Source organism: Pan paniscus, chromosome 5 (assembly GCF_029289425.2).
Source record: "Pan paniscus chromosome 5, NHGRI_mPanPan1-v2.0_pri, whole genome shotgun sequence".
NCBI lineage: Eukaryota > Metazoa > Chordata > Mammalia > Primates > Hominidae > Pan > Pan paniscus.
In genome coordinates this window covers 108,986,158-109,004,467 of record NC_073254.2, presented here as the reverse complement: position 1 = coordinate 109,004,467, position 18,310 = coordinate 108,986,158, and the positions used below count along the sequence as shown (strand labels likewise).

Sequence of the window (18,310 nt, the reverse complement as noted above, 5' to 3'; positions counted from 1 at the left end):
TATTTTATTTTTTGAAATTTTTTGTAGAGACGGGAGTCTTGCTATGTTGCCCAGGCTGGTTTCGAACTCTAGACCTCAAGCCATCTGCTTGGCCTCTCAGAGGGCAAGAAGTACAGGCATGAGCCACTGCCTCCAGCCATTTCTATCTTCTTGATGTAGGTAGGCATTTAGTGCTGTGAATTTTCCTTTTAACACTAATTTTGCTGCATATCAGAGATTTTGGTGTATTTTACCTCTGCTTTCATTTGTTTCAAAGAATTTTTGTTTTCTTTCTTAATTTCGTTGTTTGCCCAAAAGTCATCCAGGAGGAAGTTGTTTCGTTTCCATGTAATTGTGTGGTTTTGAGTGTTTATCTTGGTATTGATTTCTATTTTTATTTCACTGTGGTCCAAGCACATACTTGGCATGATTAAGATTAAAAAAAAATTTATTGAGACTTGCTTTATTACCCATCTGGAAGTTCTTGTTTTATGAATCTGCGTGCTACAATATTGGGTGTATATACATTTAGGATAGTTAAGTCTTCTTGTTGAATTGAACTTTTTATCACGTAATGATCTTCTTTGTCCTTTTTTATTGCTGTTGGTTTAAAGTTTATTTATCTGAAACAAGAATAGCAACCCCTGCTCTTTTTTGTTTTTCATTTGCATGATAGATCTTTCTCCATCCCTTTACTTTGAGGCTGGGGGTATGAGTTGGTTTCCTGAAGATAGCAGAAGGATGGGTCTTTTTTTATTTTTTTCATTTTTAAATTCAACTTGCCACCCTGTGTCTTTTAAGTGGAGTGTTTAGACTGTTTACATTCAAGGTTAATGATATGTGAGATTTTTTTCCTGCGGTGGTGCTGTTGGCTGGTTGCTTTGTAGCCTTGATTGTGTAGTTGTTTTATAGGGTCTGTGGGCTGTGTACTTACGTGTATTTTTGTGGTAGCAGATACTGTTTTTGTTTCCATGTTTAGAACTCCCATAAGCATCTCTTGTAAGGCCAGTCTAGTGGTAACAGATTCCCTTAGCAATTGCTAATCCTGCAAAGATTTTATTTCTCCTTCGCTTATGAAGCTTAATTTGGTGGGATATGGAATTCTTGGCTGGAATTTCTCCTAGGATGCTAAATATAGGCCCCCAGTCTCTTCTGGCTTATAAGATTTCTACTGAGAAGTCTGCTATTAGCCTGATGAGGTTCCCTTTATAGGTGATATGACTCTTTTTCTAGTTGCCTTTAAGATTTTTTCTTTTACATAGACCTTGGAAAGTCTGATGACTCTGCCTTGATGATGGTCGTTTTGTATAGTACCTTACAGGGGTTTTCTGAGTTTCTTATATTAGCATGTTGACCTGTCTAGCAACTTTGGAGACATTTTTGTGGATTATATCCTCAAATATGTCTTTCATGGTGCTTACTCTTTCTTCTCAGGAATACCGTGGGTTGTAGGTTTGGTCACTTTATGTAATCCTATTATTTCTCAGAGGCTTTGTTCATTTGTTGAAGATTCTTTTTCTTTATTTTTGTCTGACTCAGTTGCTTCAAAGGATTGGTCTTCAAGCTCTGAGATTCTTTCCTCTGCTTGGTTTAGTCTGTTGTTAAGCATCTCTTATAAGGCCGGTTGTTAAGATTTTTAATTGTATTTTGAAATTCCTGTGGTGAATTGAATTTCAGATTGGTTCTTCCTTAGTATAGCTATGTTATATTCCAAATCTTGGATTGTTTTTCTGACTTCCTTGGATTGGATTTCAACCTTCTCTTGGGTCTTGTTGAGCTTCCTTGCCATCCATATTCTGAATTCTGTGTCTTTAATTTCAGACATTTCATTCTGGTTGGGATAAATTGCTAGGGAGTATATGCAATCCTTTGGAAATAACAAAACACTCTAACTTTTTGAATTGCCAGAGTTCTTGCACTGATTACTTCTCATATGAGGGAACTGGTCCTTCTTTTTGTTTTTTGAATTTGCTGTTGATTGAATGGGTTTTTTTTTTTTTAAATATTCTTTTTTCCCTTGAGAGTTTGATGGTGGTATATGTTGTGTATAGTCAGTTGGCTTCATTTCTGGGTGCTTTCAGAGGGCCAAGGCTCTGTATGAGTTCCTTGGTTGTAGATAGGTTTCTATGAGGGTTTCACAGGCTTTGCATGTTGAAGCAGTGTATTTTGTTTTGCTGTGTAATTCAAGCTGCAGTTGGTGCTTAAATATAAGGGCAGATAGGCTCTTACACAGCTGCGCATGCTCCCTTTGTATTTCATTGTGTCCTCAGCAGTGCTCTGGAGAGAGGAGGCAGGGTAAGAGATGACTTTCTCTCATAGTCTGTTCTTAAGCCTTGGTGGTATCCCCCTCAGCTACTGGCACTGTCTCACGTTTCCTTTGCTCTGTGTGGGGCTTTGGTGGGCTTCTCTTCCTGCTCCCTTAGATATGATTCAAGCCAAGGGTTAGGCCACCAGGAGACCTGAAACTCCTTAGGGACCTACCAGTCCCCTGTGCTTGTCAGTAAGAGTGGGTTGTGGGGTATGTCTGCAGGTGGTCTGGTAATGCAGTGGGTCAAGCAAGGGTGGTAGATCCTCAGGCCGGGAAGTGGCACCGTGTGTGTGTGTAGCCAGTATAGTGACCATGGCCCGGGTTTGCAGCCCAGCCGATGGCTGTGTGGCCCTCACAACTTGCACTCCCCTGACCTGGTTGGTCTCTGTCTGATGTCTGTCTCAGGAGCAGGCGCAACCAGACTGGCCAGGCTTGTCTCAAAAGCCCTGCGTGCCCAGTTCGTTGAGCCATTTCAGATGCTCCAAGCCACGGAGCTTCCTGGGGAAGAAACCTTGGCTGGCTGTCAGGCCACACCCATCCTGGACTGGTCTTCTGAAGAGAGGTTGCTTAGTTTCCATGCCACACTCTTCTCTGTATTCTGAGAGTGAAGGCTCCTTTCCTGCCCAAGCTCAGGCCACAGAGCTTAACTCAATACCCCTGGGCAGTGTGCTTGAGTCCTGGGGAAGTGGGACCAGGCCTGCACATTTGTCCTCTGGCCCCTTAGGATCAGCCAGCAGGCTGCCAGCAGAACACTCAGGCAGGGAAGTGGAGGCTGTTCTGTGGGCACTGTCTTGCAGGAACAGCCAGGCAGGCAGTCTTTGAAGAGTTGGCAGGCAAAGGGGCATGTGGATCAGATACACTCTGGTCCTATGGCAGTGGCAGTCTTACTCTCTTCGCCCTGCAGATAGCAGGACCTGCAGCCACTCAGTACAAGCTGGAGAGCCTTGGAGGATGGGCCCTATGGTGGTGTTTTGCTGCAGCTGCACCGTGGTCTGTGGGGCTCATGGCTAGAATCTTGTAGCTAGGATCCCAGAGGACCATGGTGGGAGTGTGGTGCCCCAGGGTTCCTTTACTCAGCCCTCCCTTAGGTCCGCACTGGAACTGGGGGCCAGTCCTGGTGCCTAGTTACTCCAAGCAGTCTACGTCGCTTCTTCTCTCTTCAAACACTGTGTCTGCTTTGCCTCTCTATTGGCTTTCAGTGTTTTCTCTCAAAAGATCTGTTCAAAGTTGCAGGATTTTGTATTGTCAAGTTTTGGTGGTTCAAAGTGTGGTGGCTTACTTGATATTTTGGTTCCTTTTCATGGAAGAGGCGTTTTTCAGTTGTAGGTAGTTGGCCGTCTTGCCTAGAACTCTTTTTTATATTCTTAATGATGTCTTTCAAGGAGCAAACCCTTGCTATTTTGAAATAGTCTAATTTATCAGTATTTTTCTTCATTTTATGCTTTTTGTGTTTTATCTAAGAAACTTTTTCTACTCTAAGCTTGCAAAGATTTACTCCTGTATTTTCTTCTAGAAGTTTTGTAAATCTAGCTAGTTTATTTCTATATTTGATCTTAGTTGCACTGTATCAGTATGATCTATATATACAGAGAAGAATAATTTGTAGAAGGTAATATTAGAAAGATACAGGCTGGGCATTGTGGCTCATGCCTGTAATCCCAGACTTTGGGAGGCTGAAGTGAGAGGATTGCTTGATCCCATGAGTTTGAGACCAGCCTGAGCAACATAATGAGACCCTGTCTTTACCATAAAAAAAAAAAATTAGCTGGGGATGGTGGTGTGAGCCTGTAGTTCCAGCTACTCTGGAGGTTGAGGTGGGAGGATCACTTGAGCCCAGGAGGTCAAGGCTGTGGAACCTGATCATGCTACTGCTACTGAACTCCAGCCTGGTTGACAGAATGAGATCCTGTCTCTAAAAAAAAAAAAAAAAAAAAAAAAGATACAGCTTAAATATTAGGATATCCTTTAATTAAATAGAAATAACAGGAAAAGCTTCATTTTGAAGACTGTAGGAGAGTCAGCAATATTGTCATGTTTTAATTACTATTTTCAAACTAGTTATATTCGTCTGTTCTCACATAAAGATACTACTCGAGAATGGGTAATTTATGAAGGAAGGAAATTTAATGGACTCACAGTTGTGCATGCCTGGGGAGGCCTCAGAAAACTTACAATCATGGTGGAAGGGGAAACAGGCACGTCTTAAGTGGTGAGAAAAGAGAGAGGGCATGTGAAGGAGGAACTGTCAAACACTTACAGTCTTAGTGGTGAGAAGAGAGAGAGAGGGCATGTGAAGGAGGAACTGTCAAACACTTACAAAACCATCAGATCTCATGAGAACTCACTCACTATCACAAGAACAGCATGGGGGAAACCACCTCCATGATTCAGTCACCTCCCACCAGATCTCTCCCTCATGGGGATTGTGGGGATTACAAATTGAGATGAGATTTGGACGGGGACACAGAGCCAAACCATATCAGTAGTTAAAATGATCTTGAATATGTTCTGAGAAAGAGTTTAAGAAAATAAATTTTCTTTCCTAAGTGGTTTCTTTCTTTTAAAAATTTATTTAGAAAGATTATAACCTAACTTGAAAATACAGTTAGTTGGTTTCTAGAGAGCTTCAAGGTAACTTAATTTTTATTGTACTATGTATCTATCAGTTAATTATTTTCTGTAGCTAGTCACTTTTGTTGATTATATTTAATTAGTATCAGGCCCCATATGAATTTATATTTCTATTAGTTTATTTGCTCTGTTCTAGCTTCTGGATTTTAGAAAATAGGATTTGACTATTTTGCAAATATATGCCATTGATCATGAAGAGGACCTTTTTTTTCTACTAGAGAAATTTAAAGTTTGAGGGTCAGAAGGATCTTGTGTGTATGTGTTTTATGTGTCCTTTTGAGTTGTGTGTTTGATGAAAATACCTCCTTATTTAAAATGCTTGGAATCTTCTAGCTTTAGGAGAACTTGTTAAACAGTAGAGACAGTTTTACATCAATAAACCTATATATTACACTTAAACTTCTAGCTAGCTATAAATTAGATTCTAAGCAATTCAAACTGACAAGTTTTCAAGTTATAAGGGTGTTTCAAGTTAAAAAATTAAAAAATGTAATTATTTTATAAACTAGCTGAAATGTTTTGATTGCAGGTTGGAATTTTAAAGTAAATGTGGCCTCTGCAGTGATTTGTTAATTTTAACCAAAGCTACTTTATTTTCTAGGTGTTCATTGTACTCATGGCTTCAATCGCACTGGTTTCCTCATATGTGCCTTTTTGGTGGAGAAAATGGATTGGAGGTATTTGTATCTTGTTATAATGGAAGATGTATTTTGTAATAAAAAATTTTATTGATATTTTAGTTGTAGAATTTTGTATTGTCAAATTTTTGGTGAACTCATGATTAATGTAATTTGAACTGCTTTTCATTTTAGATATGGTTAATCTTTATACTACCATTACTTGGTGTGTGTGTGTATGTGTGTATGTGTATATATGTATGTTTTGTTTTGTTCTTTGAGACAAGGTTTCCTCTGTCATCCAGGCTGGAGTGTAGTGGTGTGATCATGGCTCATTGCAGCATTCACCTCTTGGGATCAAGCAATCCTCCCACCTCAGCCTCTCAAGTAGCTGGGACCACAAGTATGTGCCACCCATGCCTGGCTAATTTTTTCTTTTTTGTCTAGTGAGGAGGTCTCCATATGTTACCCAGGCTGATCTTGAATTCCTGGGCTAAAGTTATCTTCCACCCTTGGCCTCCCAAAATGTTGGGATTACAGGCATGAGCCACCACACCCAGCCAGGTGTTTTGCATTAACCAGCAAATCACTTTGAGTGCTTATGAATTTCATAAACTGTATATTCACTTTTTCAGATTTTTTTCACCTCTTATAGAATTATCAGAGACAGATTCTTCCAATATTTTGTATTTTAGTATTTTTGGGAGAGTGTTACTCCATTTAAGCCAATCAACATGTCTTTATTGAGCATCTGTTATTTTTGAAGTGTGTTTTTAGATCCTGAGAGATTACGACTTTAGTACCCAATATTCTTAAGAGAATATATTACTAACTGAATTTTCTTGTTGACTGAGGGAGCGTCATTATTTATGTTTACAAAGATTTTCACATAGCAGGTCCTTTTTTGAATATAATCAGTTGAAGTACACATATGATATTGAATTTTGCAGTATGCATTGTTGGTGGTTCTGTACTGCATGTACTTTCTAGCTCTGACCATTCAGATGCTCTCCACAATGATCCAGTTTCCTATGTCAGATTTAGCCTATGGTTATCCTCTCTTTGATGATCTAGACTCTTAGTGCCTGGATCTGTTGAAATCAATATGCTTTTACTTTGCTCACATTGTTGTTTTTTTGACTGATGTTTTCCTGCAGAGTCAGACCTCAACCTTCAAGACTAAATTCTTCACAGACCCTATCTAGGTCTCTACTATATACTCATAGCAATTTATTTTTAGAATTTCAGAATTTTCAGAATACCTTATATTAAAACCTTTTCAGAATGAATGTGTCCCTTAATAGATTGAATGACTTGAGGGTGAGGATTGTGATTTGCCCATTTTATAAACTTCTGTTGTACTTTATATGGAGCCTTGAATATAATAAGTGAGTTTTTGATAAGCCTGCATAAATAGAGGATAGTGAGGAAATTGCATGGTGTTTGTTTCCTATAGTATCGAAGCAGCAGTTGCTACTTTTGCCCAAGCCAGACCACCAGGAATCTACAAGGGTGATTATTTGAAGGAACTTTTTCGTCGGTATGGTGACATAGAGGAAGCACCACCCCCACCTCTATTGCCAGATTGGTGTTTTGAGGATGATGAAGACGAAGATGAGGATGAGGATGGAAAGAAGGAATCAGAACCCGGGTCAAGTGCTTCTTTTGGCAAAAGGAGAAAAGAACGGTTAAAACTGGTAATGTTTAAAAATATTATAATAGGTTTTTTTTTCTTCTTCTGCAAGCTTATTGAGATTTATAAAAATGGAATATTGGCCATGTTTCTTTAGCTAGGTTTGTCAGATGATTCATCCTAGCCCTTTCTAAAAAAAAATTTTTTTTTTTTGGAGAGAAAGTTTTGCTCTGTTGCCCAGGCTGGAGTGCAGTGGCAGCCTTGACCTTCTGGGCTCAAGTGATCCTCCCACCTCAGCCTCCTGAGTAGCTGGGACTGTAGACATGTGCCAACACGACTGGCTAATTTTTAATTTTTACATTTTCTGTAGAGAAGGGTCTCACTTTGTTGACCAGTCTGGATTTGAACTCCTGAGCTCAAGTGATCCTCCTACCTTGGCATCCCAAAGTGTTGGGATTACTGGCATTAGCCACTGTGCTTGGCCTTTAAAAGTTCTTAATAGCCACGAGTCTGTCTTTTCAAAGAGAAAAATTGCAGTTACGTAAATTTTTCCTGTTTTTGTTTCTTATGTCTTTAGATATTAGATAATATCTAAAAGAACTTTTAGATATTAGATTGAGAACTTACTATTTCTTTACAAAGTATTGTGAGATTTCAACTAAATACCTAGTGAATATTTTTACTAATGCTTTACAAAATTGTCACATAATTAAAATAACTTTACATATGAATTCTGCATCCCCCTCCCTGGGTGATGCTTTCATGGTTTCCATAAAATTAAATCAAGAAGACTCTCACTTATCTAGCCAACCTTTAATAATCTTCTAGAAATAAAAGAGCTAACCATAAATATGAGGAGTTATCTTCTTTTACTGGAGGATAGGGGAACTGTTGAGAGGAAAAGTATTGGTTGTACTTGTACACACACAAGTATATGATATAGGCCAAAGGGAAAAGTTAGGGAAAGTATGGAGGTAATTGTGTTAATGAAATTATTAATTAAGGTTCCTAGTATATTATGGTTGAGTGGTATATACCACGACTCATTTATTAGTAGGCATGGTTCACAGGCAAGGAAGTAAATGCTTTGTTAGTTTATGTAAACCATGTAAGTTATTTTTGGCTTAAAAATTTTTTTTTTGTTTGTAAAACAATGTTTTAATTGCATTTACACATTTTAAATCTCAAGACTATAAGGACACTGAAAAGTGTAAATTGCTTCGAAACATAGAAATTATTTCAAAAGTAATTTATTATTTTATTCTGATTTATTATTTCCTGGATTTAGATATCTGAAATTACTGAGTCACATACCTAGAAAAATAACAATCACATTCTAAGGAAACTTCAGTAAGCAGCATAGCATAAAATATAGGTTTTGTTTGTTTGTTTTTGGAGACAGGGACTCAACTCTGTTGCTCAGGCAGGAGTGTGGTGGCATGATTATGGCTCACTAGTGGCAGCCCAGCCTTGACCTCCCTGGGTTCAGTGATCCTTCTACCTCAACCTCCTGAGTTGCTGGGACTACTACAGTGTATCTCTTACAAGCACCATGTTGCTGGGTTTCATTTATTCAGACAACAGTTTTTGCCTTATCATTTAGTCCATGTACATTTCATGTAAAGATGAGATTCAAATTGTCTTACTCTTTTTTTGTGCCACTAGTAGTATGTTCCTTTCTTGCCTTCTTTATGGTTGCTTTTATTCTTCTATCACCCCAACCCATTGCTTGTTGACCATACATTCCTTTACTGTTCTTTTCTTAGTTACTCAAGATTTCATGGCCAGGTGCGGTGGCTCACGCCTGTAATCCCAGCCCTTTGGGAGGCCGAGGTGGGTGGATCGTGAGGTCAGGAGATCAAGACCATCCTGGCTAACATGTGAAACCCCGTCTCTACTAAAAATACAAAAAATTAGCTGGGCGTGGTGGTGGGTGCCTGTAGTCCCAGCTACTCGGGAGGCCGAGGCAGGAGAATGGCGTGAACCCCAGAGGCAGAGGTTGCAGTGAGCCAAGATTGCGCCACTGTACCCAGCCTGGGTAACAGAGTGAGACTCTGTCTCAAAAAAAAAAAAAAAAAAAGATTTGACTATACATCTTTTTAAAGGCTGGTATATATTAGTACTTTTGTCACTTTTTAGACAATGCAAAAATCTTATTTGTTTATTTTTGAGACAGGGTCTTACTCTGTCAGTCAAGCTGGAGTGCAGTGGCTTGTTCATAGCTCATTGCAGCTTTAGATCCCTGGGGTCAAGGGATCCTCCCACCTAAGCCTCCCAAGTATCTGTGATTACAGGTCTGTGCCACCATACCCTGCTAATCTTATTATTTTTTTTGTAGAGACAATGTCTTGCTATTTTGGCAGGGATAGTCTTCAACTCCTGGCCTAAAGTAATCTTCCTGCCTTAGCCTCCCAAAGTAGTAGGATTATAGGTGTGAGCTGAGCCACTGCGCTTGGCCAAGAATTTTACAATCTTTTATTCCATTTACTTCTTCCTGTCTTTTTTGGTATTGTGTATTTTAATTCTATGTGTATCTTAAACCCCATGATGAGACCTTTTATTTTTATTTTTATTTTTTTTAAAGAGATAGGATCTCACTGTCATCCAGGCTGGAGTGCAGTGGTGTGATTGTAGCTCACTGTACTTTGAACTTCTGGGCTCAAGCTATCTTCTCATCGCAGCCTCCTGAGTAGCTGTGACTACAGGTGTGTGCCACCATGCCCGGCCATGGCATTTTTATACAGCTATTATTGGTTAGCTATACCCACATATTTACCCTTTCTGCTGCTCTTTCTTTCATGTATTTTTGTGGTTCCATTTTGGATAGTTTTCCTTCTAACTGAAGAGCTTCCTGTATTATTTCCTTCCATGTGGGTATGCTGTTGCACATTCTTTTAGTATTTGTGTGAAATTGTCTTTTTCGACATCATTTTGAAGAATGTTTTTTCTGAGTATAAAAATCAGGGTGGTTAGCCGGGCGCAGTGGCTCACGCCTGAAATCCCAGCACTGAGGCAGGCGAATCACGAGGTCAGGAGTTCGAGACAGCCTGGACAACATGGTGAAACCCTGTCTCTACTAAAAATACAAAAAAATTAGTTGGGCCTAGTGGCAGGCGCCTGTAATCCCGGCTACTTGGGAGGCTGAGGCAGGAGAATTGCTTGAACCCGGGAGGCGGAGGTTGCAGTGAGCTGAGATCGCGCCACTGCACTCCAGCCTGGTTGACAGAGTGAGACTCCATCTCAAAAAAAAAAAAAAAAAAAAAAAAAAGATCAGGGTGCTTGACAGTTATTTTTTTTCTAGCACTTTGAGTGTTTCATTCCAGAATTTATTTCTGTTGAGAAGTTAGCTACCTTGTTGCTTCTTTGAAGGTAATTTCTTATTGTTTTTGATTTTCAGCAGTTTTACCATGATATTTCTACTTGTGGTTTTCTTTGTATTTATCCTGCGTGGTGTATGTAGGGATTCTTAAATATATAGTTGGAGTTTTTTTCCTAATTTGTTTTAGACAATTTTTGGCTGTTATCTTTTTAAGTATTGTTTCAGATCTGTTTGTTCTTTCTTCTGGAGCTCAACCTAATACCAGTAGGCCTTTAAATTTTTTTTTTTTTCTTTTTTCTTTTCTGGAGACAGTCTAGCTCTGTCACCAAGGCTGGAGTGCAGTGTTGCGATCTTGGCTCACTGCAAGCTCTGCCTCCCGGGTTCAAGCGATTCTCCTGCCTCAGCCTCCCAAGTAGCTAGGATTACAGGTGTGCACCACCATACCCAGCTAATTTTTGTATTTTTAGTAGAGACAGGGTTTCACCATGTTGGCCAAGGTGGTCTCAAACTCCTGACCTCTGGTGATCCACCTGCCTCTGCCTACCAGAGAGCTAGCATTATAGGCGTGAGCCATCGTGCCTGGCCTAAAAATTTTTTTTTTTTTTAAAACTGTTTCCTGTGTTCTTTTTTATATTCTTTATCTTTTTGTTTATTTTTTTAGTTTGGATATTTTCTTGTTTTTTTTTTTTATTCTTTTTATTTATTTTTTTGAGACAGAGTCTCTCTCTGTGGCCCAAGCTGGAGTGCAGTGGTGCAATCTCAGCTCATTGCAACCTCTGCCTCCTGGGTTCAGACGATTCTTCTGCCTCAGCCTCCTGAGTAGCTGGGACTACTGGCACATGCCACTACGCCTGGCCAATTTTTGTATTTTTAGTAGAGATGGGGTTTCACCATGTTGGCCAGGCTTGTGTGGATCTCCTGACCTCAGGTGACCCACCTGCCTCAACCTCCGAAAGTGCTGGGATTACAGGCGTCAGCCTACTTTGGATATTTTCTTCTGACCTATCTTGGCACTTACTAATGTCCTCATTAAGCTTTGTCTAAGCTGCTGTTAAACTCATCCATTGACTACTTAATTTTAATTATTTTACTTTCACTCCTGGAATTTCCATTTGATTTTTTAAAAAATGATTTTCAGTTCTCTTCTGGAATTCTTCATCTTGTCATTTCAGTTTTTGAAAATATTAAAACCAGTTTTTAAAAAGTAAAATAAAAAATAAAACTAATATGTCGGTCTCCTGTGGATCTTTTTTTAAGTTTTTCTTCTTGTGTCCTTTTGATATCTAGTCAATTATAGTTTTTTTTTGCATATTTGAGTATTTTTGATTGAATACTAGACATTGTTTATGAAAAATTATGTAAATAATTTGAGGCTCTGGTCATGTTATCTTTCTTTAGAGAGGATTTACTTTTGCTTCTACAGAGAATTAGGAGCAGAATATCTTAATTAAGGATTGAGCTGTTAGAAACTAGACTTTAGTTTTGGGGCACTGGTCTATTTTTGCTCTGCTCTTATTCCTATAGCCTGTGAGGATCTTCATTGAAAGTGTGGGGAATTAAATTGGACTCCTTCCACTTGAAGACCTGTAACTCCAGCTTTTATTTCCCATTGCTGTGATATTACTGAAATTTCTGTTCAGCTTCTTAGTGTCTTAGCTACCATTTTTGAAACAGTGCCTCTAGAGGAGAGTACTAGAAAGGAAAAGCTGTAGAAGATGTCTAGCTCACCTCTCTGGCCTCCCTTCCCTCTTGAGTTTTTGGCCCTTCAAGTCCTTATTGCCTTTCTAATTCTCTGAGGTCTTCAAATGAATTCTTTAACATTGTCCAGCTTTTTTTTTTGTGGCTACAAAGTTAGTCTAATTAGGCCGGGTGCAGTTGCTCACACCTGTAATCTCAGCACTTTGGGAGGCCGAGGCGGAAGGATTGCTTGAGCTCAGGAGTTTGAGACTAGCCTGGGCAACGTAGTGAGACCTCGTATCTACAAAAAATTAAAAAATTAGCCAGGTGTGGTGGTGTGCACTTGTAGTCTCAGCTACTTATGAGGCTGAGGTGGGGTGGATTGCTTGAGCCTGGGAGGTTGAGGCTGCAGTCAGTGAGCTGTGATCATGTCACTGCATTCACCTGCACTTCAACCTAGGTGACAGAGTGATAGGCTGTCTCAAAAAAAAAAAGCCGAAACCTTCTTTCTCTCTTTTTGGAGAAAGCAATTAGTCTTGATTTCTGTTATGAGTTGGTGATTTTTGAGAATATTTGTGCTTATACCTCCAAAGGCCGAATTAGGAAAAAAAAAAAGTTCTAAAACCTTATGCCTTTTGGTAGTTTTTTCTTTTTTCAAACCATAATTAGTAAATCCTAAAATTATTAAATATTTTACTCATATAAGTAATATATTAAAGATGAAAGAACATTAATCTTTAGTTTATTAAAGAAAGTTTGAAAACGAAAGAAACAACTTATAATCCTTCAACTTTCATACTACCACTGGTATTGTTGTCTTTTTAGAATAATTTTTCCCTATTTACTTATTTATTTAGCTTTAAAACATACACAGATGACTTAAAGATGAGTTTTTTTTTTGTAAAATATAAATGCAAACATCTAGGAGTATATAGAGTTAAAAGGCAAAATATTTCTTCATTCCCAAGCCATTTGCTCTCTACTTTTTGGTTATTTCTGTGCATATGCACAGAAAACATAGTATAGAAGAATAACTTAGTGTAAAAGAATATATACTGGGGAGATACATATATATAATATATATATATACACACACACACAGTATATATACTAAAAATTATATATTGTAAAAATTAAGTCCCATATAAAAGTAATACTAGATATACTAAGAAAGGAAAAATTTAAATTTTTTCTATTTGAGAAAGCAAATAGAACCTTTCTTTAGAAGACAAGAGAGGCTATCAATCCATAAAATAATAGCAGGCTATTAAGAAGAGGAACAAATTAGAGATCTTGGAAATGATAAGATTAAAAAACCACTTAGTATGTGGGATGAGTAGCAGAATGAAATTATCAAGCTAGAGGATCTAGCTATGAAATCCTTCCAGCATGCAGCATGAAAAGACAAAAGAAATGTAAAATATGAGAAATAGTTTAGAATTAACTTAAAGGGAGCAATTTAACAGTATGATTTCATGGAGAGGACAAAATTCAATAAGGACAGAAAGTATTTATCTGAGGATTATTTTCTGTGGTGCAGCAGGGCTGGGTCAGACTGGTAATTTTAAGAAGCTAATGGAAGGCGAGAAAGTGGAGACAGAGTTGTGTTAGGGGTTCCCTGTACCACCCTCACTTCTGGAGATTTATTAGAATAACTCAGGACTCAGCATATGGTTGTACTCATAACTCAGATTTATACAGCAACGTACTAAGGATATACAGCTCGATCATAAGAGACAAAGACAAGTAGAGTCTGGGGGGAGTTAATGTGTAGGCTTTCTTATGCTCCCTTTTTCTCATGAGGGGTCATCCTGAGCTCACTCTTCCTGCAGCAATGTATTCGTGATGTTTCTGTCCATGGAAGCTCATTACACTCTCACTGCTCAAGATTTTTATTGATGGCCGGTCATGTAGGCACTCTCTGCTTAGCATGTAGCAAAATTCCAGGATCCCAGGAGGAAAAAAATTTATTCAGCATAAACTGTCTTTTTGGGACAAGTAATCTAGGTTTGGTGAGCCATCCTTATCAGTTGACTGAGAACACTCCAAAAGTCAAGTTCTCAGGTGCCATTCAGGAGCCAACTTTGCAAGCACTAGTGTTAGGTTAACCCTTTTCTGCACACTACTATAAACTATTCATTCAAGTGGCTTGGTTATGATAAAAAAAGGAGCAGAAGAGTAATTGATGCAGACATAGTCAGAAAAGGCTTTTTAGTATGGGATAAATTCAAGCATATTTATTAGTGTGGATAAGGAGCTAGTGAAGTCAATGAAGTTGAAAGTAAAGATTTGGGGAATAATGATAGAGAAACCTCTGAGGAGGTGCAAGGGAATGGAGGTCAAATGCAGTTTTTGGAGTAATAGGTCTTCAGCAATAGGAGGGAAATATCTTTCTTAGTACTGGAGATGTAATTGAGATTGTGATTTTTTCCTCAGTAAGTTTCAGCTGCCTATGTATGAGAGTGGAAAAGACTAACGGTAGGTTGACTCAAGGTTGGAGAAATTCAGTTTGGGTGTGATGAAGAACAAGAGGGTAAGGGGCACTGAGGCTGTCAGAGGAAAAATAATTGAAGTAATCAGCCATAGGTTCTAGGCTGAATAGGAAGTAAGGTCAGGATGAGGGTGCTGTTAGAATGTGTAAAGGAGAAATGAAGGGACTGTTAGTCTTGGTGAAATTGAAAAGTGAGCATAGTGACAGTAAAAGAGTTTATAGTGACATGTTAGTTTTAGAATGCTGTTGGCACTCAATCAATGTGAGTTGTATTGAATCAAAAGGTAGAGTGGTTTGAAATGATTGTGGTAGGGCCATGGAGCAGGATGTTCCAGTTGGACAAAGATGAGGGTCATTGTAAATGAGATGACCTATTGTAAAGGTTGTACAACAGGTCGAGTTATTTCAATGGATGTTGATGTTACCAATATAATGATAGAGGTTAGAATAGTCAGAAAGACCAACTTTTTTTGATGAATGTAGGGCAATATCTTTCAATACACAAAGGATAGAGGGTTTTACTAGTTTAGACTCTCTGACTGTAAACAGCAGAAAATAACTTAAACTGGCTTAAATATTAAGGGTACTTATTCATGAGTAAATTGGTGGAACTCAGGCACTGGAATGTGCCAGATTTTAGGACAATATTGGAACCTGGACCTGGAAAGTTACTTAGAACCCAGTTTCTGCTCTTTCTTCTTAATATCGCATCTCTGCTTTTGTCCCTTTATTTGTATCAGTCTTCTCATTGTCTCTGTCTCTCAAGATTGGCTCTTCCTGATTCCTGATTTTCCTGGGAGATCATTAACTGTCTCAAAGCTTCTAAGGTAACCTGTTATAATTTTAGCCACATGCAGAGACTAACTGCTTGTCTCGGAATCCCAATTCCAAATTACCAGGAGAGAGAATCTGATGGCTTCAGATTGAGTTAGGGGTTATTCGTGCTCCCATCAACTTTGGCTGGAGTAGGATGTTATCTTGTAATGTCATGTAAAATGGCTATTAGGCCCCATCTTTGTGGGTTGGGAGGGCAGCCCTTAAAGAGAGTTGTTATGCCAGTACCCACAGTGGATTTCTGCTTTACTACAGCTGAGTGGTATAGCTGAAAGGAGTTAGTGTAAACACAAGAGGGACTTTTGAAAGAGATTAGGAAAGCAGTGAGGAGGTATAGAATAGTAGTTTAAATTACTGCCATGGATCTTGGGCCGTGGGAGAATAAGTAGCTTTAAGATGACATGATCTGTCTGGGGAGAGCTAGCTTTTAGTTGAGACACGGTACGGGGTGTTCAAGAAAATGGTTGAGGTGATGGGGAAGGTTATTTATGAAAAAGGAATTCCAGGGTTTACATTGGAACTCTTTGGGAAGGTGATTATTGATAAGATGAACCAAGGAAAAGGGGCTTTAAAGCAGTGAGTACAAAACCATCAGAGAAGAAAGGGGACTGAAGAGTTGAATTGTGGATGGTGTCAACTGTAGTTGACCTATGGTTGACAGGGATGAGAAGCACAGATATAATTACTTATTACATTTATGGTTGGAAAAGCTTTCATTTTTCTTTTATTTCCATCTGAGGTTGAAGATAGTTAACAGAGGCAATCTAAGAGTGACTATTTTATAGATCACATCTCTTGACATAATGAAGGTATTTTTGGTTTGAGACTTTATTTTTGTTAAGTACAGTCTTTTCTGATTCTTATATTGATATAACTATGTATTCAAGTAATGGACTCCTTGTAATTAATTCTGATAGTTCTCTTTGGGTTTATAACTGTGGCACATGTCTGATCCTGTGCTTGGCCCCTTACATTCCTAAGACACCTTCTTTATTCATCTTTTGAGTACATGTGTTACTAAGTTGGAAGAGTATGACTTACATGTATGTTGCTTACTCCTTGAACTGATGTCTGAGATCATTTCTTTGAATACAACGATGAATGTATTTTCCTCATTATGAAAATATGCCTGTTGTACGTATATTCTTGTATACATTTTCTCTTTACACACACACACACACACACACACACAGAGCTCTCTCTCACATAAATTGCCTCCATCTTCTGTAATATTTACTAAATTTCTGTCTAAAGGATCACTCATTTCTGTTGTGATAGCCATGCAGATTTTAATTTTAAGGCTAGCTGACTCTGTTTATGAAATATATTTCTATAAACATACTTTTTTTAACTTTTGATTTTTCTTTATTTTCACAAACAGAAATAATTTGTTGAAAAGTGAAAATAAATGTCAGTGACTTTAATACTCAATTATAGTATGTTCACAATAATTCCAGACTGAAGACATTGCTATTTAAAATTTATTTTTAAAATTAATTATTTATTTTTTATTTTTATAAATAGAGATGGGTCTCACTGTGTTGCCCAAGCTGGTCTTGAACTCTGGGGCTCAAGCAGTCCTCCTGACTCAGCCTCCCAAAGTGCCGGGATTACTGGCATGAGTCACCACATCTGGCCACTGTTTAGAATTAGTGATCTTTCCATTATAAAGATTTAACTATTTTATGCTGAAGTGGCCATATTTTCAAGGAGTGAAACCATCTCATACATAACAATGAAGATAGTCAGCTATAGACTTGGAATGAGATCACATATGGGGGTGATATTCTTCTAGTTAGCCTAGTACTGCTGTACTGGTCTGTGTGTACATGTGGTCCTTCAACTCAGGCCTTGCAAGGCATGCCGGCTGTGCCATGTTTGTAAATGGGGCAGAGGAAGCTACAACAATGGAAAACTAAGCTGTTTATGTTAGGTACAGCTATTAAAACAAGGTAGGGATGAGGCTAGGCCCTTAACTTCCCTAAGGCATACTTTTCTAGCTACCTTCTGCCCTGTGTCTGGCACCTACATCCTGGATGATTGTTCTCTTTTATCCATTGTGGATTTTTAAAATAAAATAAATATGAAAAGCATCTTGATCTCTTGTTTGTGAGAGGTGATGCCCTGAGATTTAGCTTCAGGAATATATCATGGCTCATGCTTCCCATATTTCCCAGGGAGGGAAATACAGGATTTTCTAACACTGGTTAAAAATGCAAATTCAAGATTTGGAAGGGCTGATATAATGAAATAATGAGCAGTATCAGCATGTGCAAAGCTTGTTTAAAAGATTTTATTTTCTCCCCTCTTAGACCTTTTGCACATTTAGAATCTTGAAACAGTTTCTAGATCTCTAACATGAAAATGAAGATGGCTATTTTCAGGTTGCTTTCAGCTCTAGGTAGAAATAACCAGAATTGGCTTACATTAAAGAAACTGCATCTAGAAATAAATAAAAAAATTAGTGGTCTTTCTTGGAGTTATTATATAATTTTGAATAATATAAAAATGGTATTTTGTCAGAACTATTGTAGTAACGTTAAATAGCAAATTATGTTAGCCTAAAGTTACCAAGGATGATTTGTGTATGAAGTGTATCATACTTTTTTTTATTGGACTTCTACCTTTCTTTTTACTTATTTGTTGTGGAAGAAAATAGAGGAAGTTAAAAAAGAAGTTGATGCATGGTAGGAAAGATTAAGGAAGAAGAACAATAAATGGATGACAGACATTTACTAGATGATTGGGGTTAACTTTTATAACCAGACTCAGTAGTTGTTAGATCTGTACTGATGCTCAGTATTTATTGGCTCTGTTAAAT

At 38.2% G+C, this 18,310-nt stretch overlaps 1 protein-coding gene across 2 annotated transcripts in view; it reads left to right on the top strand.

The window, feature by feature from the left end:
• The window catches only part of RNGTT (RNA guanylyltransferase and 5'-phosphatase), a 354,408-nt gene that overhangs the window by 45,526 nt on the left and 290,572 nt on the right, over window positions 1-18,310 (top strand). For both annotated transcript variants that reach the window (XM_003822864.5, XM_003822865.5), the window contains exons 5-6: window positions 5,520-5,595; window positions 6,992-7,232. In XM_003822864.5, coding sequence (XP_003822912.1) covers window positions 5,520-5,595; window positions 6,992-7,232 — 317 coding nt within the window. The remainder of the gene's footprint in view (window positions 1-5,519; window positions 5,596-6,991; window positions 7,233-18,310) is intronic.